This window comes from Macrosteles quadrilineatus, unplaced genomic scaffold, assembly GCF_028750875.1.
Source record: "Macrosteles quadrilineatus isolate MER2022 unplaced genomic scaffold, UCM_ALF_1.0 Scaffold_1__1_contigs__length_201487025, whole genome shotgun sequence".
NCBI classification, from domain to species: Eukaryota; Metazoa; Arthropoda; class Insecta; order Hemiptera; family Cicadellidae; genus Macrosteles; species Macrosteles quadrilineatus.
Genome location: NW_026542594.1, coordinates 130,855,508 through 130,883,215, shown reverse-complemented (window position 1 = coordinate 130,883,215; position 27,708 = coordinate 130,855,508). Strand labels below are relative to the sequence as shown.

Here is a 27,708-nt window from a genome sequence, read left to right as displayed (position 1 = left end):
ATGCGGGTTAAAGTCCAAGGTGAATGATTTAAGTTTTATAGAGTTCATTAATTTGTATGATATTGTTTTTATTTTAGAATCATTTATTTCTGAGGTTGATGCTCCATATATAGACCAAAAGTTAAAAAATTTCAAAAAGAATTTTAGTTTTGCTAAACGTAGCTCAAGCCATGGAAGATACATGGGAGGATTAATAATTTTGATTAATTTAAGTTCTCCGTTTTGTGACAAAATTAATTTTATTGAATACGATAACTATGTGTTAGTGCAAATAAGGAATACAGTTAGTAATAGATCAATAGTGTTAATGCCAGTATATATTAATTATAATTCATGGGATGATAACTTTCAGGCTTTATCAAACTTTTTGACAAACAATAATTTTCAAGATTTTATTTTGATCGGTGATGTTAATGGCCGTGTAGGTATAGAACAAACTTTACCAGAATATTGTTTTAACCAAGTGGAATCATTGTTATTTAGACGAACCCGAAACTCCAAAGATTTAATTGTTAACAATAAAGGAAAGAGAATTTTAGATCTGTGTGAAAATTTAGGGTTAGTTATACTGAACGGTAGGTCAGAGGGTGATTATGGCGGGGAATATACTTTTATAGGTGTAATGGGAGGCTCTGTTATTGATATAGCCGCGGTCTCATTATCTTGTCTAGATATCATACAGGGGTTTAAAGTTGTTGAACACACGGGCTCTGACCACCTGCCAATTGAAGTATCCTTATCGATAGATAACGACATTTGTGTGAGGAGAAGAGATGAAAACATTTTACCTTTACTCCCAAAATTAAAATGGACTCGACGTGATAATATTTTATATCAGGAAAAGGTTATTCAGAATATTGCTAGGTTTCATATATCGTTGGACGACCAAAATAATGTAGATCAAATTGTACATATTATAAAGGAGTCAGCCCATTCAAAACAAAGTGCGACTAGTAGTAGCTGTTCTTTAAAACAACAACACAAACAAAAATGGTTTGATTACGAATGTTTAGCGTTGAGAAAGCGGAAATTTAAGAGGTTAAACACATTTCGTAGGACAAACTCGACAGCTGACAAATCTGAGTACATTCAAGCATGTAAGATGTTTAAATTTGTATGTAAAAATAAACAAAAAATGCACTTGGATAACACGATTGCCAGTTTAAATCACAGGACTGACGCGAAAACATTTTGGTCGGCTTTAAACAGTTTTAAATACGGGAGTGATAGGTTCGTGGGTAACATTGCACCACAGGATTGGATCAACCATTTTAGTAAATTATTAAACCCGCCACGATTATCAGCTGGGATCTGTTATGCGGAACCAATGATAACAAACGATGTTTTGGACAGAGATTTTAGTATGTTAGAGTTAAAATCAGTTCTCGCGAGATTAAAAGATAATAAAGCGCCGGGCCACGATAGGGTGCCCTACGAGTTTTATAAAAATGCTCCAGATTCACTGCTCACTAGATTATTGGGTATTCATAATAACATGTTTAACAAGTGCAGGGTAGTGGAAAGTTTTAAAAAATCAATTATATTCCCGCTGCACAAAAAGGGAGATGTAAATTCTGTTGAGAATTATAGAGGACTTTCCTTTATTGACTGTGGTGGTAAAATATTTACGAGTTTGCTGAATTCTAGACTAAATGTGTGGTTAACTCAGAATAATATATTGACAGAGTTTCAAGGGGGGTTCAGACGTGGATATTCTACCATTGATAATATATTTAGTTTATCATGTATGATTAATTTAAGTTGTGCGATTAAAAAAGGCAAGTTATTTTGTTTTTTTGTAGATTTTTCAGCAGCCTTCGACACTATAGACAGAAAGGCCTTAATTTATAAATTATTTAGTATAGGAGTCTCAACCAAATTTGTCAAGCTTCTTGAAAATCTTTACGATAGAACCAATGTTTCTGTATGGTGTAAAAACGGCATTACAAGTAGTTTTGAGTCCAAGATGGGTTTAAAACAGGGTTGTAATCTTAGCCCTACTTTATTCTCAATATTTATAAATGATTTGCCAGAATTTTTAGAGGGCGGATGTTTATTTGGAGGTCAGAAAATAAATATCCTAATGTATGCGGATGACATAGTTTTAATAGCTCCCACGGCTGTTGTACTGCAACAAATGATTGGAAAACTTGAAATTTATGCAATTTATGGAACCTTCAAGTTAATACTAATAAATCCAAAATTATGGTTTTTCGCAAAGGAGATAGATTGGCAAAAAGTAATAAATGGTTCTATAAAGGCAAAGAGGTCGAGATTGTTAACTCTTACAAATATCTAGGGGTATTGTTCACGCCAATGCTAAGTTGGGAACAACATTTTAAGATGAAGTCCTCAGCTGCAAAATTAGCCATTAACGCCGCCTGGAACAAATTAATAAACAATGACAGGGTGCATCTGTCCTCAAAATTTGTGTGTTTTAACGCTGTGGTAAGATCAATATTATGTTATGGAGGCCAGGTATGGGGATACTTAGAGAGCGAAAAGATAGAATCTGTACAAAAGTTATTTATTAGGAAACTGTTTCAGTTGCCTAATAACACGCCAAATTACTCACTGTACTTGGAAACGGGTCTAGATAAATTACACATTTATTCTCTCTCAATGAATCTTAATTATATAATAAATATATTGGGGCTACCACCTGAACGTTTACCAAGATTATTAGCAGCTGAAGTGTTAAGAAAAAATGTAGATTGGTGTCGAGCGTGGAGAGCATTAGGAATCAAATATGGCGTGCAAATAGACCTGAATATACATACGATGGAGGTGGCGGGGAGTGGTAGGTTAAAGTCTCAATTAGTTAGTGTCGTAAATGCAGCAAGAGATAGCTGGAGAGCTGAGTGTCTAGGCAGAGCGCGTACTTCAGCTTATCATTCTCAATACCTCGTCGTTGACTTTGACCTTGGCAACAATAGCTTCTTGGAAACTGGTTTAGACAACCGAACCATTTCTTGGATAATAAAATGTAGAGGAGAACTTATAGATCTCAACTATAAACCGTGGATTGTCGACAAAAACCACACATGTTCCTTGTGTAATTTAAACGAGAATGAATCTGCTTTACACTTTGTGGCTAGTTGCCCGGTGTTCAATGACTTGCGACTCTTGTATTTTGGTAAACAAAAAATACAATATGAGGAGTTTGTGGATTATTTGAATGGGAAGGATTGGCGGGGCCTTGGAAGTTTTTTAAAAATTGCATGGAAACGTAGATGGGAGTTAGTTAGGGAATTTAATTTTTAAAATTTTGTATACAATATGTTTAGAGTATACATATATGTGTATGTATGCATACATGTGTATGTGTATATATGTATGTATATGTGTTGCATTAAGAAGTGTTATTTTATTTTGTTTTAGTGCTTAGTATGTTGATTATGTGGAACAATTTTATTTCATTAATATTGAATGGACATTATGAGGACATTATGCCAACCCAGCAGACGGTCGTATGACCATTGTTGTATGTGCATGAATCAATTTATCGTACCCATTTCATGTAGCCTACTGTACATAATATGTATTAATAAAGCACTTTTCTATTCTATTCTATTCTATTCTAATAGCTTATTCCCTATATGGGAAATTCGCTAAAAGATGTATTTTTAGACGTTCTTTAACTTTTGTATTTACAAAAATTCTCTAATACCAATAGTTTGTGAAATATTGTCAAAAAAGTGAAATTTTCCAAGATGGCGGCTGAAGCACAGCAGGGATTTATGGGGACTTTTGAAATTTGATTTATTTAGGCTTACTAAACAACTGTGCAAAGTTTCCACTTAGTCCGAATTTGTTAGGTCGAATGGCTTTATTATTCCTAAAATTCTTGGACTATATTATGCATCGAATAATCCAATATTTACATCACTTCTAAGGGTCTAACAAAAAGAAAATGTAAAAGCACATAGGACATGTAAGCCTACATAGGAAAAACATTTACATTACCATGTATATACAACATATTTAGTTAAATTACAAAAAATCAGTCTCATGTGGGCAAGTATCAACAAATTCACTAACATTATAAAAAGTGTTTTTTAAATTCCATTTATGGAGCTTTTTACTAAAAACCGTTACAGACATCATTTGGCAGCTTGTTGAACATACTTAATCCTAGATAGGTATGATAATTCATAGTTTTGAAGAGTCTACAGCTTTAAAGGTTCAACTTAATTTTTATTACGAGTGTTGTGGTTATGTATACTTCTAGGGTGGTAATCACTTAAATTCATTTTGACATGGAGTAATACTTCTAATAAATGTGTAAAGGTTGACAATGGTAAGGATTCCAGCTTGGATGAAAAGTGGTTTACAATGCTCCAGACTATAGGAATTAGTAAGTATTCTAAGAGCTTTCTTCTGTATAATTTATACATTATCTATACCAACTCCATTTCCCAAACAATCATACCATATCTCAGAATGCTTTCAAAGAAAGCAAAATAAGCCATTCTCAAAAAATCGTCTGTTACTTGTTTCTTAATATTTACAAACATTGTCAATGTGATCAGACCAGGATAGAGTCTTATGTAAATACCTAAAAGCTTTGTTAACTTAAAAGATTGTTAACACGTAATATTACTATTTTTCAGGAAGAGAGCAGTCAAGAAAAAGACCACAAAGGTAAAATAAATACTTTATTGCGAATTTTAAAAAATAAGTTCAAAGTTGAATCAATATAGTACATCTGTTAGCATAACTCTTAAGTCTGCTTTTATATTTCTTATTAGACTGTCAAACTGAACCAGTCACACCTGACCAGTCAGACAAATAAAAAAGAAAAACACTCTAAATTACTATTTTTAATTGATGCCATTGACATGGGCATTTTAATCAGTAGATATATTTATTAGCAAGTGAAGCCTATTAGCAGTATCAGCCTTTACATTCGTCATTGTTGTTATTGTAGATGTTCTTTTTGTATCTCTGTGCTTTACTGGTAATGCCAGGTGGGAGTACTCAAACTTGTTGGACGATTTCGACTGAGAGAAGTGTATTTTTAGAAGAAAGAAGTGCTGTCAGAAGAAAGAAGAAATTGAGAAGAAATTGACTGAAAACATGCCAACCTCCACTTTTGAAGATCATTGGACTGATAGCAAATATGCGAAGAAAATTTAGGTTTAAAAAAGTTGTAGATAATTTATCTGTTGCGTCGTCCTGAAAGTTGGACTTTTTAAGTGCAATCAAGACAAGGAACTCATTGCTGTGTGAAGCAGAAGAATCATAATCTGCTTGTCCAGAATTAGTGAAAAGTGCTTTAGTAAGATACAATTACACATAGAAAGTTTCTACCCTCAAACTCCCACCTTGGACAAACTCCAGCCATACTTAAGTATGTAGTTGTTTGTGATCTCAGATTTTGAAGTAGGATGTTGTTTAGTTAGTACCTTTTCAATTAAGTTTTTTTAAAGCATCTTATCCTATTTTTGCACTGAATATTCTGTTGAAGTATTTTCAAGGAACTAAGGATTCCCTCGTCGTTCTTCACTAAGGGTTGTCACTGAAGAGAGGCTTTTATCTTCTAAACATTTTTCTCACTACTTGATGTCACTGTCTCAGATGAAAGCCATGCGAGTTCCGGCCACAAGAAGATTTCTACCAGGGAGAAGGCTCAAGATAAAACAAATCAAGAGAAGATGGATGGGAAGAGGTTTGTTTAGATTTTTTTCCACCTGAGAGATTCTTCTGACTAGATTGTCAGAATATATAGATGTCAGGATATGTAGATACCAAGATGAAGATATCTACCAACTCTACATGGCAGAAGGATCTTCTATTCTGAAGAAACATGGTTCTCCTTATTATTTCAGCAGATTACACCACAAGCCATCTAGATCACAAGTGAATGTTGAAGTTTGCGTCAATTCGGTAATGTAAAAGTGGTTAGCAATGGTAAATGGTCCATGGGTTCAAGTCTATCAACTTTAAAATGAGGTAGTGTAATCTAAACAAATTTATATTGTAAATAATGTAATAAACTGATGAAATGAAAACCTTAAATCAAAATTTTTCCTCTTTGATCAAGAAAGATTCCTCTTGATCGCAAAAAAATACTATTATGTCTTTTTTACTAAGGAAGCCAACATTTGAGAATGTTTCCAGCTTTCCTTCCGAAATAATGCTTTCCTAATGTGCAAGTGTTATTTCGGTTTGCAATAAAATAGGAAATGTAAATATGTTGCACCAGTTAGGGACTTGTTACCAAAATTAATTTGACTATAGGCCTAACACATAGTTCATGACCAACGTTTTTAATTTTTTAATCTATCTATCTTCGTATGTTTTCTGCCCATACCTTTTATTAGGAATGATTATCTATCTACTTTTTAACTGAATAATATGCTTGTGTTGGCGTTTTACACATTTTAACAAACATATCACTTAGTCTGGTAAGAAGTTTGTAATTGGCTTAAAAGTTTATTATTCCGTCACAATTTTGATATGTACTTAATAGCTCCCGTTGAGATTTATTTTTCCAAATTCCACTGTACAAAACTGTTCTATAATGTCTTTTAGCTTCAATTTTAAAATCTAAATTTTTTTTATCGTAGTGTATGATGGTATATGTGTTCTACATATACCTAGATATGTAAGTTCTATGGTTGCCTCTTCAGGAGTCTTTTATACATTAGAGTTAAAGGTAGGTTACCTGACTTGAAATAGGACAAATAGAAACATTTAGGAATGGAAAAATTATCTTTCAATTGGCGTGCTTATGAAATATAAATATAATCATAACTTTAAATTCAAGTAAAATGAAAGGATAGTATTCTAATTAAAAAGATTTATCTTCAATTACTATTGTTTTAAGTCTTGGTATGATTGTTTGACAAATTTTATTTGACTACAAGTACAGTACAAACTAATTTTAGTAAATCAAACAAAAATCATATAATATATATTTATATAAAAAATATAGTGCTTTAGTTCTGTTTAAAACCTGTTTATTGGATGATGAAAATGGCTCTTAAACATAGAATAACTTTTTGTAGTTATTCCACACGAAACAAATAGGTATTTTTTTTTATTCACCAAATTGAAGATGGTGTTATAGTATTTTAGTCTATTATAAGTTAAAATCACCCCTTTCACTGATTTGGTAGTATAGTAATGTATGGGTTTACCACATAAACAAATTATTTAATATTTTGTTGTTTTCTCTAGTTTAAATCTAAACTTGTGATTCCTGGTTACCATTGTTTAAGTCTCTTGATTGTTCCACACTGATTTAGCCACAAAAGACCAAACATATTGTTCATGTAATACATTAGTAAAATTCTATTCTTGGCTCTATTACAAAAGGGTCACACTCATGGATGGCTAATCAATAATGTTAACTCAAGTTTTGAACCTCTCACACTCTAAAAAATTTGTAAAATCCTATTTATAAATAAAGAAATTGAATTAGACAAAAGAACATTCTGGTACTCAATTAAAAAGTGTTTTAAATCATTGGAACATCAATTTTTAAGTATATGGTTATATAATTTTGTACTGTGTTGGTAGAGGGGTGGGGGAAAGGAAAGAGTTTATGGATGAAACCTAGCAAAGGATTTAATTACTAATTAAATAGTAAATCCAATACCTCAATGTTTAGAACTCGGGCACTAATTATTTTAGAATGTGCCATCTATACTTATAAACTTGAATCTCTTTCTATCTAATATGATTTTTTTTTGTCATTTATTTAGCTCTTCTGCTGGTGATAAAGCTTCCAAAGATGACAAAAGTAAGTATGACTTGGGAACGTGATTAGGCTATAAATTTCCAGAACATTTGTTTAGCAGAATTTAATTTTGGAAAAATTAACTTTTTTTTAGAGCAAAACTCTTCTGTGGCATAATTAATGTCAAGACATTAACTTCAGTAAAAGTCATTGTCAATTTTATTGAAAGGTATTTAAGTGCATAAGACATATTATTGTGTATTTTAGGTTAGTTTTTATCTTGACAATGTCATCTGTTTTTTTAGCTATGCTATGATTCAAAACTTTATGTGACAATAAAGAATTATTTATTTAATACATAATGCTTATAGTACTATCCTCTCACCAGAACACACTGAACAAAATTTATGAATCAATTCATTAAAATAAAAACAGTTAAAAATGTATATTTTACTTTTTCAATGAGTTATTAATTTTTATTTAAATATTGCAGACAAGAAAATAGCTCAAGGAAGCAGCAGCAGCAGAAACCTTTGGGTTAGTGGATTAGCCACCACTACACGAGCAACAGATCTCAAGCAAGTTTTCTCTAAATATGGCAAAGTCATTGGAGCTAAGGTAACAGCTACATTTTCATATAACAATATAAATATAGATTAAATACTCCACTTGTGGAATCTTTTAGTCCTCAGGTTAACTGTTTTAGGTAATCTATCATATGCATAATTTAATTCGTTGTGCTGTTTATTACTATAAATTGCAAGACCTATCCATCAATGTATGATACTCTACTAGATAGCGCGCTGTGTCGTAGAAAAACGGTCCGTGCCCACCATTCGAATTGGTGGGATACTGAGGTGGATGGGCCGAAGGAACCTCTCTGTTTTACACAAACATACATTCACTCAACCTGCTCTGCTACACTTATTTGTTAACATAAAAATTTCAAATTGATATGTTATTTTTTTTTTTTAAACTAGTGCTTATTACTATGTAGTTAGTTTCAACCTTAACGTATGTTTTATAATTTATTTAGGCAAATGAAGACTGATGATAGTTTTTTAACACCACTAAAAATATGAAAAATTAGTAAGGGAGGATCTTTTTTTATTTTTTGGTCAGGAAAAAAATTCCTGCGGCTCTATGAAAAAAATGTCATAGATAAAAGTATGAATTTTTTTTTATTTGAAGCTTTTTTTTGATACGGAGTTTACTTGTATAATTTTCAAGCGATTAAAAATATGCATAAAATTGCAAAGCGCGGCATTGGCGCTAGGAGCTCGGCATTGGCTAGGCATCAGTTTACGGGATTTAGATACAGTAGACTCCCTCTTATCCGAACTCCTAGGGACCGAGGCCAGTCCGGATAACGGGTTTTCCGGTTAAGCCGACGTCCCCAAAAACTCATTAAAACGGACCGTTTACGGTGATATTCGACTTAAATTTAGGAGAGCATTGCATTTAGACATGTGATTACTGTTCTCAAATCTTTCCCACAAGAACAGTCGTTTCAGTACCGGCCACTTCCTGCTGATCTAGTCCGGTTAAACCAATGTGCTGATAAAAATTGTCCGGTTAAAGAGATTTAATTTCAGTTGAGTGTAGTCCGGTTAAACCGATGTCCGGTTAAAAGGTGTCCGGAAAAGAGGGAGTCTACTGTACTGAGTTTCTGGCATATTACATCAAATGTCGTTACATAATGAAGAATGGGTAACTAAATTTACAAGCGTATGTAAATGCATTTTATTGCTTACCGTAGTCTATAGTTTAAAAAAATCTTTCAATCAAAGAATACATTTCTTGTGTCCGCCGGTCGATCCTGTAGAATCCTGTTGCAGGATATGCATTTCGGCGACGTTAAATCGCCATCATCAGTCCTTAATATAAGAGCTTGAACCTCCCCATTAGGTGCGTCATAAAGTTTTGAAAACACGTACACGAATTTTACACTTACACACATGACGAAACACATAAATACATAGGCCTACTTTTTACTTTTACTGCGGACATATAGACACGCTTCGGTCGTGTTTCTAAATAAGAATGCTGAATTGCTCGTTTTAATATCGTATCATTACAAATCGTATCATTTTAAAATTTCTTACACTTACGAGAAATGTATGTTCATGTTTAAATTTCTCAGGTACAAATTTTATGAAATAACATTATTGCATTGTTTAACAATAATATTGAAATTAGTAACTGAAATAAAAGTCAGGATGTCAGTTATCAAACATACAATAGGCTTAAATAACGTTAAGTATTACTAATTGACGTTAATCAAAACCAGTAGTCAATATTTAGGTTTGTTGCACTAGATTAAGACACTTAACTTTAGTTTTGGTAAATTTTAATTACGTTACTGATCAAAAACGCAAACTGCGGACTTGCATTTGCTATTTTATATTCAGGTCGGATTTATTTCAAACTAAACAAATACAAACTCATTCGTGGTCCAATAATACCCCTCTTCCAAGTAAGGCTATAACGGCACATTGCAAAACGAGAAAGTTGAAATTCTCAGAAGTCATCTGAATGTTCGTCTACCTCTGCGCTCATCCCTTGCAGTGATTCAATGTTGTTAGACTCCGACCAGCTGGTCTTGTGTCGAGTGCTTGAAACTGTGCAAATTTGACTAGTAGAGTAGCAGTCTTATTCTATAAAAATAAAATTACAGTTTTATCTGTCCATTGCGTAGAATCATGGAGTTTTAGGATATTTTTACGTTTCATAGCCTAAGAAAGCCGAAACGAGTCTCATCTCAATTTCTGTCTGTCTGTCTGTCTGTCATTCTGTCTGTACTGACAAAATGTAAATTTACGCTGTATTCTCCGGGAAAACTAGATTACCGATTAAGATTCAAATCTTTTTTCTGTATTCACTGGATTGGTTATAGTGTCTTTGGCTATTAAAATACGGCCTCACTACTTTGGAAATAAAATAACGAACCATCAAAAACCCAATTTTTAACTCTTACAGTTGCAGCAAACCTTCGTACTCATTATATTAATGTTATTTAAATAGGGAATGAATGTAAATATTTTTATGAGATAATTTAGTATAAATACAATCTCGCAAATAGAAATTCACTTATTCTGTAGGTTTGCTTCGGTGGTGGTATTTCAATGTTAGTAGAGTAGTGATTAATATTGTGCAGTTTATATGTAACTTACAATCAGGCCCGGTTTTATTACTTAAATTATAACAAAACTAGTTTTATTAGGGTAGGATAGGACGTAGATGAATAATTTGAAGATGAATAATGAATAATTGAAATGAAAAGCATTTATAAATAAATAAATATCACAATGCCGATGCTTGATGTGATATCGCTGCGTGTTTACAAACTTTCTAATCAAGCTATCCCTTAAACTTAATGGCATAAAACATCTCATTAATTCTGAATGTAAATCAGCGATAGCTTTGTTCCTATTTTCAATTAACTTGTTATGTAATGCTCCTGACGTTCTGTACACAAACATCTCAACTATTGCCCGATCAGACATTTCTGTTTCCTCTTTTATTTTATACATTAGTTTTAGAAATTCAATGAAATCACCACAGTGTAAGCCATCAGTTGATTTGAAATCCTTAAAATATGCTTCCAGTGGATTTGGTAATTTGCGGAAAACCTTAGTATCAGTAGGTGGAATATTTAAGTTACTTGGAGGTACATTTACAGAGTTTAAGTTACTTGGTGGTACATCTACAGAATTCAAATTCTCGCTTATGCTAACAGCCACACGTGACTCATCTCTCGTAAATACATCATCCAGCAATTCTTCTTCCTCTATATTAGATTCACTAATCCTACGAACAGCATTTTCTTTTACACTAACATCAATATTTAATTTGCTTAAGGATTCTGACATAGCCCTAATCTTATCCATTAGTTCTTTACACGTATTTCTCTGAGATTCATCTAATTTAAATTTAAGAATTATATTTAACCTATTGGGAGAATGTTCTATTTTATTTTCATTTCTACATACATCGATTGGCCTGCTTGTTTCAGTCAGATCAGCTACAGATTCTTGACACTGTCCTATTTTTAACTCTAATATTTCTAGTTCTGAATTAACACTAATTTTTCCCACTAGATTTTCAGCTAAAGCGGGAATATTTTCCCTAATACATTGCCTGAGTTTCTTTCGTAAAGTGTTTACCGTTGTACTTCCTTCACAAACAATATTTCTTACTTTTAATTCGTACAGTAATTCTTCTTTTGTTAAGAGATCAACTTTAATACTAGCCATTTTTATTTCACGTAAAACAAAACAATGTTTCCAAAGAACTTTATCACAGTAGTAGCAGAGTAGCGCATAATATGTATGTACCAAATTTTACATTTACCTTTTATTTTAAATCATTACATACATTATTTAATTTTGTAACTACTGTGATTAGTTCAGGAAAATTATTAATACACATTATTAAGACTGCTTTATTTTTAACACAAACTATTGAATAAAACACTTAAACCTAATAGAGCACAAAAGAATCACGACAAAAGAAATCTGTTATGGAGAGGGGAAAACTTGCCCAGAACGTGAACCCTAGAAATGAAATACCCATTTTGTATACTTTTTTTTATAAATTAATTCAACAATAAAGAATAAATCAGCTTTAAGATTTTGTCAAGAATGTAGAGAAGTTGTTTAAAGTGTTTAAAACAAATAACTAATGCTAAGTATTACCTCCAAATGAGGGCTGCATTTGTCGCACGTCCGTCTTCGTCGGGAGTCTACCAGCAAAAGCGATCGAGCAGCCTCGACGGCCACCGCGTTTGTTTAAACCCGAAATCCGGATTCCCGGCGACCCCGGCTGACTATTAGCCAGTACATAATTTTAATTTTTTTAAATAATTTTTTATATATATCAAAATATGGTACAACAACATTCTATATTAGCATTAGTCATGATTTGAAATAGTGCCACAGTGTTTCTACAGAGTGCAGCACAGAAAACTATTTTACTTTTTAATAAGTCCAAATGTATTAAACCCCAATCGCAGCACACCTGTGCACTCAACAACGTTTAAATTCTCCAATGTTAAATATTAAAACATAAAAACCTTTATCAAAGTATTATAAACAATAAAAGGGATGACTTTTTTTAAATTTATGACAACAGCTAATTTGCAACCAAAAGGTGAGTGAGCGTAGCGAGCGAACTTCAACCAGGACGTGATTGAGCCATGCGAATACTTATGAAGTTAAGCGGGGCAAAGCCCGCGGGTACAGCTAGTTATATTTAAATAGGGAATATATATGATATTTTAAGGTGACATTTTAGTGTAAATCCAATCAGGCAAATGGAAATTTGTTTAGTTGGGGGGTATTATGTATGACCATAATTGTTTGTATATACGTCTAACGCTCGCTAAGGAATACATTGATCCTTATGACGTGTCGTTACGCTTTTAAATTTTGTTTAGGAAAAACATTTATTTTTAACAAACTAAAAGGTTAATGAAATTTTAAAAAATGATGGTAAAACAATATGACTTCTTTATTATTACCAAAGACAAAACAGACTTAACTTATTATAATAGGCCTAAAATAAAAAAAATTTGATTCGGATCATTCAATCTAAATGCCATTTTCAATAAACAACACAACACATTCTAATGCACTGAATATATTACCACACTAATCTTATCTTACTAGATTTACTTCACTCAAGAACACGTAAACAGACTGTCTGCGTGGAACAATAACATGAGGATGACTCAGGCCGGTTAAGTAAACAATAGATGTTACGAGATCAGTGATACCAACCCACCAATCAGAAATAAATTTTAAAAATTATCGCAAACATAATTTTGATTAATGGCCTAAGGTAACTGTTGACGGCCAAGAAACAACTTTAAAATAAGCGTCCTACGCTTGTGACCTTTAGATTGAGTTGGGTATACATACTAGAGTTGGGGCCAAGGTTGCAACTGAATATTGTCGTTGACGTATATATACCGCCAACGTTCGGGAAGGTTTAAAGGAAATGTACTACTTGTTAATTTTTCATATAGTTAAAAATAAAAAGATGAGATTGTCCATAATAATAGTCTACATAGTATTATTCCTTTTACTTTCTCCCTCTTTACCATAGTACAGTAGAGTCCCGCAAACTCGGCACTCGATAACCTGGCAGTCTGGATAACTCGGCCATCACTTGGCTCAGAAAATTAGTGATTTTTTGAGTCCGAGTTAATCATGAACTTATGCGAGCTTAAGTCAAATTGTTCGCAACTCGTACTAATGATTTGTTGAACTATTATCTGATGACTCGATACTGACTTTTAATATAAATAAAAATCAAGAAGGGGGTTAAAAAGTTTAAAATTTGTATTGTTCTTATTTTTAACCGTACTTCCCGATAACCCGGCATTTCACAAACTCGGCACCATTCCAGCCCACATTACGCAGAGTTTGCGAGACTCTACTGTATATGGAGAAAGTGTTGTTTAATTCGATATAATCCTAGACTTTGTTGGATGGTTGTCAGGTGGTAACCAATGCACGCACTCCTGGAGCTCGGTGTTACGGATATGTCACAATGTCAAATCCTGAGGATGCCACCAAGGCTGTCCAGAGTCTGCATCATACTGAGCTGCATGGGAGACTCATATCTGTGGAGAAGGTTAGTTGTAGGAAACACCAGTGGTTTAGTGGATATAGTTGCAAAACCATTTAATGGTCATGGTAGCAAAACACAATTCAGGCAACATTCCTATCATTTTTCCGTGACTTGGTTGAACATATAATATTGGTTTTCAGTTTGGAAAAACCTTTTTATAATAATTATCATAAAATAGGTACCCATTTTAGGACATTTTTACATTAAAGATCAGGGTGTCCACCCAACCTGGAAACCGGGAATTGTATGTAAATTTTGATAACCGGGAAAAATCTGTGAATTGTAAGTAAAAAGGAACCGGGCAGTAACAACCTTTGCCAGTTCGCCAAAAATACCGCCCAAAATCACAGATTTTCTAATTTTGCGTAATCAAAGATTGCGATGGCGGGAAACTATCACAAATCACTGATGTTGCCGCGATCATAGGAAATGATTACAGAAGTTGCTGCGATCGTAGTAATGATCACGCAAGTTGCTGCGATCGTAAGAAATGATTACAGCTGTTGCCGCTATTGTTAAAAATCACGATCACTGCTGGAATAGTGAGGAATCATCATACATTTGCAAAATGATCAGGGATGATGTGGCCTCAATCACGAAAAATGTTTTTTTTTACAAATTGCCATGCTTACAAGTAGGGGTGTGCGATGCATCGAAAATGCATTGAAATTTCGATTTGATTCGATTCGATGCATCGAATCGCGATTCGATTCAGCATGCATCGAAATCACGATGCATCGATTTGGCCTCGATGCATCGAAAAAGACCGATGCATCGGTTAGCTCCCGATGCAACGATTACGTCCCGATGCATATTTAAAACTAATTCAGGACTCCAAAATGAGTTTTAGATAGGGAAGTGTCAATTATCGCTACCACCGATACTCGGACATTGCCGATACTAGGAATATCGGTATCAAGAATCGATAGCCAAACATCGATTTCGCCCGATTCCGCCGATACCGACAGCCGACAGGGATGGATAGATATTTTATTTTAACATTTATTTATTTGATATCTATTAGTTTTGTAATCACGCTAACAACTTTAGTAACCAACTTAGCACACTATTTAGTTCAAAACAGCTAAAGTTTATTTTCAGCTGTTCTCTCTGCAGGCAGATGATATTGCACAACACAATACAATCTACATTTCAAGATGTCAGACAGTCAGAATTCAGTCTCAGACAACCGGCGCGCAAGTGTCCTCAACACGAAATTATACTAAAAAATGTCTGTATCAATAAGTCAGATCTTAAAATTTTTAGAACAAAATAAATAACCTAAACTTGTCTAAATGTTCAGTTTCATCCCTGCATTACGCATCATTAGAAAAATTGATTCAATTACAACATCGAAGTCAGAGGGTTAGGCTTGCACTTGCCTATTGCACCAAAAAGTAGATCCATATTATATCTGTACTATCTACCTAGTTTAAGAGTTAAAGTGAAGTTTTAAGTGCTACTATAACATAAGTTTTGATTGAAAAACACCATACGCATAGTCCATGTCGATTTTGTAATATTATAATGAATGGTAAATGTTGACCATCTAAGATAAATCAAAGTTTGTAACAAGAGTTCTCATTGGTCGAGAGGCCACGCTGCACTGTCATGTCAGCCAATCAACGTTCGTGTTTCAATGGAGCAAGTGACGATTGCTAAGATACATTGATAAATATCAAGAACCGTTATGTAGGACGTGTTTGTTTGTAAAAAGTATAAAATTAGGTTAAAGTTTAAAACGGTGTGATTTTCTTTTGTCTAACAAAGACCTAGATTTGACAATAAGGTTATAAACGAGTATTGTCGCGTCGTTGTTCCTTGTTTGTTTACTTTTTCAGATTCCCTATCAAACGCCCCTATCTGCTATCTCTCTCTCCCCCCCCCCCTCTCTCTAACGATGTACTGATTAAACAGATTGTGGTTGACGACTTTTCTACTTAAGATTCCCTGTGGTTATTTTAGTTCAATCAATCCCATAACCTTTCTATCGTTTATCAAAATAATTAATTAATCTGTTTTGTATTTTATTTCCTTTAAACCAACCCCTATTTACCATCTGTATTTTATTGAATAAAATGTTTGTTTATAAATTTTGACTGGCCACACAATTTTGTACCTATTTTATTTTGTATAAAGTAACAGATACTTTGATGATTATATATACAGTATATATATATATATATCAATAAGTGCTGCGTGCTGTAATGAATGCTTTTTATTATCAAAATAAGTAATCAATTATAAATTTTTGATAATACATGGGTCATTGAATAGGTACCATAATGTCATGTAGTTTCCTATTTGTAACTTGCAAATAATAATAATTGATAGTTAATTCTGGAAAATGAAAAATAGTGAACGCATTCATAAACCTGTTGTCAAAACAGCAACGCAGGTGTAAGGGTTTATTGTTTCAGAGGCTAGGGTGTTTCAAGGACAAAGTGTTGGGCCTCCCGGCTTAGGGGGGGGGGTGGTGGTTAGAGGGGGAGGAAACTGGTTTTGGCTATTTATTGATTAGTTCACCGACCCTTCTAGACAACAACATTGAGTGACAGTGACAGTGTTAAATCACTGTGTTCTGTATTTAATTTGTTGTTTACTTTGTTTGTTATTCTATTAATTTTAGTGTTTTGTTCTATTTCCTCCTGGTCCCTTGCAAATTGTATTATCAATGCTAAATAATTGTGGTCAATTCAAATTATATTTTTGATTATTCAAATCTCCTACACAAAAAGACAAAAGTCAAACCAGGCAAGGAAAAAACCTGCAATTGTAATCCCCGTACCCAGCCATTTGGGAAGTGGTGAAAGTCTAGTCTAAATAGTCTATAGCTCAAAGGTCTCACCCTTCCCTTCCCCTACTCAATGTTACTATTCCGCTCATTTCAAGGTCATTGCACAACGCCTGCCTCCCGTCTATTGTTTTGCCTTTATTTAAAGTGTTTCTATTTTGACTTTTATAAACATAAATTTATTGCTTACGTAGTTCAGTAGTGAAATTTTCTATTGTGAAACAGTAGGCCTACTTTAAAACAAAATCACTACCGGTCATGTCATTCTATTCTGTGTCAAGTCAGTATACCATTGCCATTGCCAGTCAGTCGCCGGCGACTGCTTTGAGTTGACCTATTCTGTCTTGACAGCTATAAAAATAGGTTAGGACAACTACCTCTCTTGCTTATTTCTATATTGTACTTTACTCAAACTCAAAATCTCGAATACTCGTCCATTTTGTGTTAATAGTATAAATAAAATTGGATCCATTAAAACCGGATCCAGCCCAAGATCCGATTTTTTGTGGATACGATCGGGCGTCGGTTCTAGCTCAGATCCGGCGGATCCGGTAGTCCGATATCCGGATCCGACCATCACTAAAATAGACAATAAACACTGATAATCAACTTTTTTGGTTCGTGCTGATTTAAGAATGAACCAGAAGTATTGAAAGCCAACAAATATAAATGTGAAAACTAAGTAACAATACTACCGTACGTCATAAAATAAACTCTATTTTATTTAATACAGGTCAATAATAATAAACTTAACGATTGCTTTATTGATATATAGGCTTATTCTAATTGTTAGTGAAGGGTGAATTTCCTTAGGCCAACCATAAAATTAGCAGTGTCCATTAATGAGGTTAGGTCAGCAACTATCCTCTTGTTCATAATTTTATTTTGTAGGTACATTTTTTACTTTAACTTTTTTTAAGGTAAAGGATCCATTACAGAAACACATGTTGTATTTAATTTTTGAAGAAAATCATGCTGTGCTGCATCGAATCGAATCGCATCGAATCGAATCGCATCGATTCGAATCGAAATTCTTTGAATCGCATCGATGCATCGAATCGAAAAAAATATGCTGCATCGCACACCCCTACTTACAAGAGACCATGGGATTGCATCGCAGCTGGAACAGCTTATTGTGCACCCTCATTCACAAGTCCTCATTTTCCGTCCAATCCCAGGTCCTTAGTGAACCATGAGATACTTTTGACTATGGTAACCTGTTCTTCACTTTGATCTCCCGTCAATAGGCCAAGGGATCTCATACGCAGAACTTTTATGGCTGGTCACATAAATATCATGTGGAAGGCTGTCTCATCCTCCCACATAAGAGGCTTTAAACTAGAATTCCTATCTTGTGTAGATGTCCGCAGAATACCCAGTGGTCGCTGATGAAGCCACCTTCAGCAGGGTCTTACTATTCAGCCCAAGGGCATTTGCCGCTATCGCACCGGTAGGTGCCTGCAGCATTCTCTTTGACTGTATGTTGCCTTCTGTTCTTTTCCAGCTCCTTCAATGTTCTATGCCCATTAAAATTCAAATACCACTGGCAAAAAAATTGCTGTGCTGTCGCTGTGCTGTAAGCAATAACACATGTCGGCTCTGGACCCATGAGCGGGCTTTCAGCTCCTTTGTTTGCCCACTTGTCAGCTCCGTCATTGCCAGCAACACCTTTGTGCCCTGGAACCCAACTAATGATAACCTGGTTGTTCTCTCCCAGGACTTTCATGGCCTGATGACAGTCCCATACTGCCTTAATGGTAAATTCAAAACTTTCAAGTACCATAAGCGCTGCTTTGCTGTCCGAGTTCATGTATATGGTGTGGCCTGTCAGACCACCCTCCAAACATACTCTTGCACACTCGAACGGGGCAACAACTTCTTCCGGGAATACAGTGGCCAGTTTCCGGCCAACAAGGACCCTATCCTTTATTCGCCTATCCACTAATTTAATCATGGTCATCAGGAGAAACGATGTAAGGCTGATAGGTCTAAAAGCCTTGGCACAGCATATGTGTCCCTTCCAGGCTTCGGTATGATAACCACCCTTGAGGTCCTCCATTATGTTTGTATTACTCCACTGGCTATGCTGGTCCTGAATAGACACACCAAGGGGAGTCTGGGGGGACTGGTCTCCACCCTCCTGCAAGAACACAGGATAGATGCCATCGTTACCAGGATTTTTAAACGGTTGAATGGCTTAAGAGCCCATTTTATACCCGTAAAGGTGATCACAGCCCTAGGGCAAACCCAATCTTCCCTTGTAGTCCGCACCCTAGTCTCTCTTTCCATCTCTTCTTGGACAGTGTTCTGTGGATGCATGGATCCTGGGAAGTGAGCGCTCAACAGGCTGGCCATCCCTATATGTGCCATCCCCCTTAAGCATTGTTCCTATAGGATTGGCTTGGCCTCGAGCTAAGACTCAATGGAGCTTTGCACATTCAGATACACTTTCCGTGTTCTGCCAGAATTCTCTCTCCATGACTCTTTCTTAGCTCTTCTAATTGTCTTATTATAAACATCGAGCATCTTCAAGTAGTTGTTCCAGTTTCCTGTACGCTTTGCTACATTATGCAATCTGTGAATCTTCCTCCTCAGGGCTTCTATTCCACCAGCAGTGTTCTTTACAGTCTCCGGGTGGGTTTTTGGTACAAAAACTATATATGGCTGCATTCAAAGAATTTGCCATACTCTCCACCCCAATGCTCTTCTCTGTCTTTTATTTGGCTTAGTCAGTCCCCTAGCACCTATCGACACTGGTTCCAGTCTATCCTTCTCATGTTACTATAGGTCTCCTTGTACAGATCGAGCCTATAGTAAAATTGCAATAATGTGACTGTGATCCAAACGGAATGGTCATCAGATACCCTCCATTTTATAACCTTTGTCGCTGCATAATTGCTAGCCAAAGTTATGTCCAAAACCTCTTCCCTTAGTACCACCCCTCTCCTCTGTCTAAGGTTGGTTTGGATACCTTGTTCCATACAACTAAAATAGATTCAGCTATAAAGCTTAAATACCCCCGCCGCAGCAAACCTGCAGACTAAGCGAATTTCAACTTGTCTGATTACATTTTTACTAAAATATTTCCATAAATAAGACATATTTATTCGCAATTTAAATAACATTAGATTTAACGAGTGCTTAGGTTTGCTGCTACGGGGAAGGTAAAAAGTGTTTTTTGACCGTACGTCAATAGTATAAGATGAAATAAATAAATTTTCCAAATTTTATCAACATATATCAATAATTAATTTTCTCCATAAGAATAACATGGGAATTTTAAAATACACAATTTTTTAATTTCTCCGTGACCGTTAGGCATACAACAGCGCTTCAATATACTAAATTATTTCTTTTTTTAAGCTCTACAAAACAGTTTAAAAAGAAATTGAAAATTTTTTTGTATTTAGGGTCAAAAATGCCGTATATAATCATCAAAGTAACTGTTACTTTATTCAAAATAAAATAGGTACAAAATTGTGTGGCCAGTCAAACTTTATAAACAAGCATTTTATTCTATAAAATACAGATGATAAAATAGGGGTAGGTTTAAAGGAAGTAAAATACAAAACAGATTAATTAATTATTTTGATAAACTATAGAAAGGTTATGGGATTAATTGAACTAAAATAACCGCAGGGAAACTTGTAAGTAGAAAAGTCGTCAACCACAATCTGTACTAGTACATCGTTAGATAGAGAGAGGGGGAGAGAGAGAGAGAGAGAGAGAGAAAGAGAGATAGCAGATAGGGGCGTTTGATAAGGAATCTGAAAAAGTAAACAAACAAGGTACGACGCTTTACAGCCTTATTGTGTCGCCCACTAAATTTGCACACGTGACCACTTTTTGTTTCTTCCTTATCTTTCCTTTTTGTTTCTTCCTTATCTTTCCTTTTTGTTTCTTCCTTATCTTTCATCCTTCCCAAAATGGAATTCCTGAAATAGTTTGTTGGTATAATCTCCCCTCCCACACAAGGCCAAAAACCAAAACCAGTGCTCAGTGTGCACTGTAGGTTGTCACGGCAACCGTGTGTCGTCATAGTGACGAGCCAATGCGTTGTACATTACGATAGTTTGTCTCTTTCGTATCTCCTCAAAATTACGATTGATAATCATTGCGTCTTGACTGAGCCAAGGTTCGTGCTTATCAAACCTGGAATGCATGAACAACGTAGAATTGTGATAACTTTGTTTTCATTTACGACACAAATTAAGTGTTTTTTGTTTTGTTTTGACTTAGTACTAAAAGCTCGGCTCGAACCTCGAGCTTTTTCAAAATGCCTCGAGCGAGCCGAATAATAAAAAGCTCGACCAAAAAGCTTGAAAATTTGAGTACTCGCACACCCCTAATAGTGATGTTTGGCTTAGACTTAGGGGTTACATGACATTTAGAGAATAGAAGTATTGACTCGCCTTTGGCTCGCTGGGGGCTCCGCCCCCAGGCCCCCTAGCTGTTAGTCGTCATTAGTAAATTATAGTTTAGTTTTTACAATGCAGTCAGTGTAACAGTCAATATAAAAACGTGATATAAAAACAATTTCAAGAATATATTAGAGGAGGTTGGCAAGCTAATTTCAAGCTCCAACATAATGAACCCCTTAAAAGAAAATCAATTTTAAAGTTGCGGTAAGAGGGTATGTTAGTAAAGTATTATTTTAGCTAAGTTTTTGGTCAAACAAAGTGATAATATAATTGGGGTATAAAGCGAAAATCGATATTGAAGTAATAACCATTTCACGAATATATTCGAGTAGATTGATAAGTTGAGAATAGTAAAGTATTATATGAAGTAAATAGATTATAGTAATTCTTTATGTATTTATGAAAATTGATGAAGTTGTGTTTGTTTCCCTGTTAGTTAGCCACAAACTGTATGGCATATCCAGTTCCGCCACGGGGAGGCCAGGAAACGTAGGAACCATATTAATTTACAATTATTTATATTAACAGTTATAGTATTCCAAGTAAAAAGATGTTAGTAAACATTTATAAATTTATCAATGAAAATCTATTAAGCAATATTTGTTTCCCTGACGGTTAGCCATAAACTGTATGGCATATCCAGTTCCACCACGAGGAGGCCAGGAAACGTCGGAACCATATTTACAATTACTTACAAATGTACAAGTTAGTAAACTTTTGTATAAGATGAGTAGATTGATAGGTATGTTGATTGATAAGTGAATAAGTTAATAATAGTAAAGTATTATATGAATTAAATAGATTATTGTAGATATTCATGTATATATTTATGAAAATAGATCAAGTAATGTTTGTTTCCCTGTCGGTTAGCCATAAACTTTGTGGCATATCCAGTTCCGCCACGAGGAGGCCAGGAAACGTCGGAACCATATTTACAATTATTTACAAATGTACAAGTTAGTAAACTTTACTAACTACTTAGGCCCGGTTTCCCCAAAATGGTGTAAACTACGTTTATAATAAACTAGTTTATTTTTAAACTCCGTTTAAAATGTGTGTTCGGTTTCTCCAACATTTTACTGGCTTCGTTTAAGATAAACGGCAATTCGAGCGGTTGGCAATCCTGAATGTGTATTTGTAAGGAATCTTCGGTGGCCTTTGGGCTAGTGTTTCCTACAACCACCACAACGCTACGCTACAACTCAGTAGAGCAGACAGTACAGTGTGAATGCAGCTATAGAATAACATCACTGTTTAAGGTTATGTTATCAAGTTATTATAAGTTGTTGTCAAATTCAGATTTATTCCATTTATTGAAATGGTCAATTCTGTCCCTTATTTTAGTAGGCCCTCTTGTTCTAGGTACTAAAGTATCATAATCTTCATCTTCTACTTCTTCGGAAATGTCTATTAACTCTTCCGTTTGAGGGGGTAAATAAGTTACTGCAATTAATTAATAGTAGCCTAACTTGAAATAAAATCAAATGTAGGCCTACTAAAAAAAGAACTTAATAAAAACAATAAATTAAAATTTAAATCAAACTTAACTTAAAGCTATCCCTAAACCAAGCCTATTTTCGTCCAAATGAATTTGTAGTTACTTCAATTATTATTGTTTTAACACCTACTTTTTGTTTTGATTTGAGGTTATGTTACTGTTGTAATTTACTAATTTGAACTCAGTTTATTTTATTCCCAGTAGTTAAACCTAGTCGAGAGGTGGTTTAGTTTGAACTTAGATTAATACCTAGTTTAAATTTGGGGAAACACAAATCAAAGTTAACCTAAGTTTAAAACGCCGTTTAACTTAAAACTAAGTTTAAGTGAGTTGGGGAAACCGGGCCTTAAAGAAATATATACAACAGGGATTAAAAAATAAGACAATAAACTTGGTAAACATATCATCCATCACTCAAAGATGATGAGTTGGTGTTAGTTAGTGTGGTGTGAGCACCCAATGAGGCCTCCCAGTTTCTAGAACCTTCACTTCCTCACAACTTATCCTATCGTGCTAAAAATAACTCTTACATCTTAAACGCAGAGAATATTACAGCAGTCCGAGCCTAGGCAGTCAAAGTATTTATTTGCACATAACATTTATGGGTTACAGCAGGTAACATCAAACTGGTGCATCGTCATTACATTTCTAAAAAAGAAACAATACAACTAGCTATGACACAAATAAACATCTAAATATTTAACAAATTCTTCAGCACTATATACACTTAATTCTAAGAGGAGTCGCTTCAAATAAGACTTATATCTAATTAAATCTAATTACATGGTTGGGTAATTTATTGTACATTCTTTTACCCAGCTCAAAAGTTGAATTAATTGTCCTTCGATAGTTACATTGGTCAGTTCTTAAATAATTGTTTTGCCTAGTAAAGTAGTTATGAACAGAGATATTAGTTTGAAACTGCTCTAAATTAGTTCTAATGTACATTTTTTAAGCAATCCAATATAAACAAAGAGGGAACAGTCATTACTTTAAGTTTCTTAAAAAGTGGTTTGCAATGGGTCCTACGATTAACACTGAACATGATTCTTAAGGCTCTCTTCTGAAGCCGCAATAATTTTATTGTATTACTGTCATAACCCAATGACACTATACCATATGACAGGTGGCTTTGTATATGTGCAAAATACACAGCAGCCAAAACATCAATATTAACAATTAACTTAAGTCTTCTAATCATAAAGATTGCTTTAGCTACCTTATTGCACAAAGATGTAATGTGTTCATCCCACTTAATATTAGTCTGTAAAGTAATACCTAAAAACTTAACACTTGACATTTCATCAGAGGAATTTCCAAAACTGAAATTTAGGCTTTGTGTCTTCTCTTTGTTTAAGCATAAAATGTTGGCTGCAGCCCAGTCTTCAATTAAATTATTAGACCTGAGTAGTAACTGATCATTTAAGAGACCACTATTACTATTACAGCTGATTTGTATGGCCAGGTCGATGTAATTCACCAAGTAGATGTAATTTACTTGAAATAATCTTAAGTATTCATCATAAGTTTTGTTGTACTGCTCAGAAAGCATTTGTCTGGCAAAAGAAAACCCTTAGCCATGCTAGGACTCAAGATCAAGAATCCTGTAAGGATCACTTTTCCTATTTAAATTTGCTTGCCCTGCCATCTATGTACATTCTTTGTAATTTAATCTATATACAAAACAACCCCTTAGAATCTCCCAGCTATTCTCATCCATACAACACGAGGCACAAAAATAACCTAGTCACACCTCAAATCCGACTTTAAAAATATTTAAATAACCATTTTTAAATCCAACATATTTTCTTCCATAAGCTACCCGGCTTGTTTTTGTCATCTACCTTTAAACCAATTTAAAACTAAGAAAGAATTTTTAACTATTAAGGTATCATGTTTAGAATTTAAATAGGATATTGTATAACCATATTGAAATTTATAACTAACTAGCTGTACCCGCGGGCTTTGCCCCGTTTAACTTCATAAGTGAGCTCGATTGCATGGCTCAATCACGTCCTGGTAGAAGTTCGTTCGCTTTGCTCACTCACCTTTAGGTTGCCTTTGGGTTAGCTCGTTCGCTATGCTAACTCGCCTCCACGTTGAAGTTTGTTCGCTTCGCTCACTCACCTTTAGGTTGCCTTCAGGTTAGCTTGTTCGCTACGCTAACTCGCCTCCAGGTTGAAGTTCGTTCGCTACGCTCACTCACCTTTTGGTTGCAAATTAGCTGCTGTCATAAATTTAAAAAAAGTAATAGTGCTGCACCCTGTTTGTAATCCTTGTAACTTTAATGCTATTGAATATCATAGAACAGAACCAACTTGTTTAATTGAAACAGCTGTTAAGATTCATTAATTCCATTTAAATATGAGTACTCATAAGGTTAACATGGGAAACTCCAGAGCCACTGGGGCGGAGCCCTTTTGACAGATCTGCACCAAACTTCACACAAACCATCCTTGAATAATGCTTAATAATCCCTGAAAGTTTCATTACAATCTGTCAAGCGGTTTTGGAGTCCATAAAGGACAAACAAACAAACAAACAAGCAAACATACATACATTGGATTTTATATATATAAATGTATGATACTATTTTTAAGTACTATTTTAACAATGCCTATAACAAAATGTTATTATTAATGGCTGCCGTAAATCTTATTGAACCTGTTATCCTTTTAAGTGTATACAATATGTGTTTTAGGCTAAAGGAGATTCGACTGGACCTCCAAAGAGATCTGAACCAATCAAAGTTGAATCGCCTTCAGTCAAAGTAGAGGACAAAAAGAAGGATCAAGTTGCAAGAAAGTTAGATCTAAAGAAAGAAGAACACTTGGTTCCTCCTGGAACAGGTATATATCTATTTGAGCGTTTAGCATTGTTTAAAGATTAATAAGTGTAAAATCAATAATGATAATAATTAACAGTATTAATGTCAATGACCAAAAACATCATGATTGTGCAATGTTGTATTTTGACATAAAAATGTAAATCATGGTATTAACTCTAATTTAAATATTTCTCCTGGTCCCTTGCAGATTGTATTTTCAATGCTAAATAATTAATTGTGGTCAATTCAAATTATATTTTTGATGATTCAAATCTCCTATACAAAAAGACAAAAGTCAAACCAGGCAAGGAAAAAACCTGCTATTGTAATCCCCCTGCCCCTACCCAGCCATTTCGGAAGTGGTGAAAGTCTAGTCTGGTCTAAATATAGCTCCAAGGTCTCACCCTCCCCTTCCCCCCAACCCCCTACACCACTCACTGTTGCCGGTTGCCGGCTCATTTCGAGGTCATTGCACAACCCCTCCCTCCCTTCTATTGTTTTGCCTTTTGTAGTGTTTCTATTCTGTTTTTTAGCGAATTTCCCTATAGGGAAGTAGCTATTACCGTAGGTGGCACGGTAAGACCTAGACCCGGGACCGATTTACTTTTTCATTTTGATGTCCCCAGAGGCCAAAAACACCATTCGTTCAAATTTTTATATATGTATATATATAGACTTATATATATATACTAGCTGACCCGGCGAACTTTGTATCGCCTAAGTTATAGGTTTCCCCTAAGGCAGACCGATGGAAAGAAAGTACCGTTACGTTTAATTTTCAAGATGATCTCGTTCGCATCGCTCAATCACGTCGTGGTTGAAGTTCGTTCGCTACGCTCACTCACCTTTGGGTTGGAGCTCGTTCGCTACGCTCACTCACCTTTAGGTTGGAGCTCGTTCGCTGCGCTCACTTGCCTTCAGGTTAGTTCGTTCGCTACGCTCACTCACCTTTGAGTTGGAGCTCGTTCGCTACGCTCACTCACCTTTGGAGCTCGTTCGCTACGCTCACTCACCTTTAGGTTGGAGCTCGTTCGCTGCGCTCACTTGCCTTCAGGTTAGCTCGTTCGCTACGCTAACTCGCCTCCAGGATGAAGTTCGTTCGCTACGCTCACTCACCTTTTGGTTGCAAATTAGCTGTTGTCATAAATGCAAAAGAAATAATAGTGCTGCACCCTGTTGGTAATCCTTGTAACTTTAGTGCTATTGAACATCATAGAACAGAACCAACTTGTTTAATTGAAACAGCTGTTAAGATTCAATAATTCCGTTTCTCATAAGGTTAACATGGGAAACTCCAGAGCCACTGGGTCGGAGCCCTTTTAAGAATTTCGAAACGGGAAATAGTTTACGTCCGATTCGCATACCTACAGAATTTACACACCAAATTTCATAACGATCGGTGAAGTCGTTCCGGAGGAGTTTGCAGACAAACACTGTGACACGAGAATTTTATATATTAGATATATATATATATATATATACGTCCGTGAACGCGATAACTTGAGTAATTTTTGTCCGATTTTGATGAAATTTGGTTTAAAGGTGTAAAGCGGGATAAACTTGAATGAGTTCGCGAGCCAGCATGATCGGACCATGGGAACGGGGCTTTACGGGAGGTTTTATGGGGTAAAAATTGGTTTTTCTCACTTTTGACCCTCAAAACACAAAATTTCCCAATTTTTCTTTAGACCTTTTTAAAGAGCTTAAAAAAACAATTAATTTAGTATATAAAAGTATTTTTGTTCGGTTAATAGTAACGGAGAAAATTAAAAAAATTTTAAATTTAAAATTCCCATGTTATTCTTATGGAGAATGTTGTCAAATGTTGTAGTTTGCTTGTTTATG

At 34.8% G+C, this 27,708-nt stretch overlaps 1 protein-coding gene across 3 annotated transcripts in view; it reads left to right on the top strand.

The window, feature by feature from the left end:
* LOC128985009 (scaffold attachment factor B2-like) overlaps positions 1-27,708 on the top strand; it is a 106,467-nt gene that overhangs the window by 48,858 nt on the left and 29,901 nt on the right. For all 3 annotated transcript variants that reach the window (XM_054404391.1, XM_054404384.1, XM_054404395.1), the window contains exons 5-10: positions 4,614-4,644; positions 5,581-5,671; positions 7,713-7,750; positions 8,181-8,305; positions 14,192-14,326; positions 25,738-25,885. In XM_054404391.1, coding sequence (XP_054260366.1) covers positions 4,614-4,644; positions 5,581-5,671; positions 7,713-7,750; positions 8,181-8,305; positions 14,192-14,326; positions 25,738-25,885 — 568 coding nt within the window. The remainder of the gene's footprint in view (positions 1-4,613; positions 4,645-5,580; positions 5,672-7,712; positions 7,751-8,180; positions 8,306-14,191; positions 14,327-25,737; positions 25,886-27,708) is intronic.